Source organism: Egretta garzetta, unplaced genomic scaffold, assembly GCF_000687185.1.
Source record: "Egretta garzetta isolate BGI_Z169 unplaced genomic scaffold, ASM68718v1 scaffold241, whole genome shotgun sequence".
Taxonomy (NCBI): Eukaryota; Metazoa; Chordata; class Aves; order Pelecaniformes; family Ardeidae; genus Egretta; species Egretta garzetta.
In genome coordinates, this window is record NW_009258675.1 from 1,341,570 (window position 1) to 1,342,821 (window position 1,252).

The 1,252-nt window shown below is 54.8% G+C and overlaps 2 protein-coding genes across 2 annotated transcripts in view; one reads left to right on the plus strand and one right to left on the minus strand.

Annotated features, from left to right (window-relative positions):
- LOC104135250 (charged multivesicular body protein 3) overlaps nucleotides 1-1,252 on the minus strand; it is a 50,365-nt gene that overhangs the window by 35,572 nt on the left and 13,541 nt on the right. The window lies entirely within an intron of this gene.
- Nucleotides 160-1,252, plus strand: part of RMND5A (required for meiotic nuclear division 5 homolog A) — a 33,605-nt gene continuing 32,512 nt past the window's right edge. The window contains exons 1-2 of the mRNA XM_009648882.2: nucleotides 160-189; nucleotides 968-1,116. Of these exons, the coding sequence (XP_009647177.1) occupies nucleotides 160-189; nucleotides 968-1,116 (179 nt within the window). The remainder of the gene's footprint in view (nucleotides 190-967; nucleotides 1,117-1,252) is intronic.

Here is a 1,252-nt window from a genome sequence, read left to right on the forward strand (position 1 = left end):
CTCTGGAGATATTCAAAGCCCACCTGGATGAAGTCCTGTGTAGATTGCTCTAGGAGAACCTGCTTTAGCAGGGGGGTTGGACTAGATGATCTCCTGAGGTCCCTTCCAACCCTTGCGATTCTGTGATTCTGTGATTTGCAACCCAAACATCATGACATCATGAGAGTACCTGACAGCCAAGGAGTGAAAGTGATTGGAAACAAAAGTGAAATCGCCTCGTGCTTTTTACTGCTGGAGCAGAAAAGCAAATAAACAACATAAATAAACAATGAAGAGTAAAAGCAAATTAGATTTAAATGCCCAGCATTAATATCAATTATTTAAAAAGAGTTAGCATTTTTAAGGTTATGGCAATCACTATATTCATCCAAATCTTTCTCCTTTTCTGCCCGGACGTTTGAGCCCCTCACTGTGCGTCCGGGTCGCTGGGATGTCTCTCTCCTGCATCAGCAGCCCTTCGATCATGGATTTAAGAGCAGCTACTCACATTTTCCTGCTTGGCTGGCACTACAGCTATTACATCAGCCCCGTCTCCCAGTCCTCGGGGCCAGCTCCCTCCGACTGCTCCTGGCCAGCACCCTGACTTTCAAGACGCTTCTGCCATTCCTTACATCCCCACTGCTCTTCACCCCTCGTTATTCGTTGCCCCCCAAAAGTCCACCTCTTTCACCTGGTCTTCCCCACTTCCCAAACACCTCCCTGCCTTTTTCTGAGCCATCTTCTGTACGTAGGATCTACTTTGCTCCTCTTGTACAAAACCACCGCCCCCCTCGGCACCCATCGCTTCTGCTCCTCGGGGATAAAAATCACCGCTTTCCTCAGAACCCACCTCGAGAGCAATACCCATCACAAAACCAGCAAACGGGCAGGGCGAGGAGCACAGGGCGCAGCTGGCCCCCGCCGGGCACAGTAACCCGCCGCACATCGTTGGGTTTTTTTCCCCCCCCTCCTCGTTTTTTTTTCACAGCAGACGACGTTCGCTCTCACCTGTGCCCCCGCCACCCCGACCCCCCGCAGCAACCCGCCGGAGCTCATCGGGAAGGGCCACCGCTCGGCGACCCGGCTCACCGAGGCCTCCCCTCCACGCAGCCGCTTCGGGCTTCAAACGCCGCGGAGGTTTTTAACGTCACCATCCCCGAGCTTCCCCCTGCCTTCCTCCATTTAACCGCTCCGCCGGCTGGGTCCTCGGGGCCCGGGGGTGGGGAGCCGGCCCGTTTCCCAAATTCACCCTGCGAAGGCGCTGGCCCGCGGG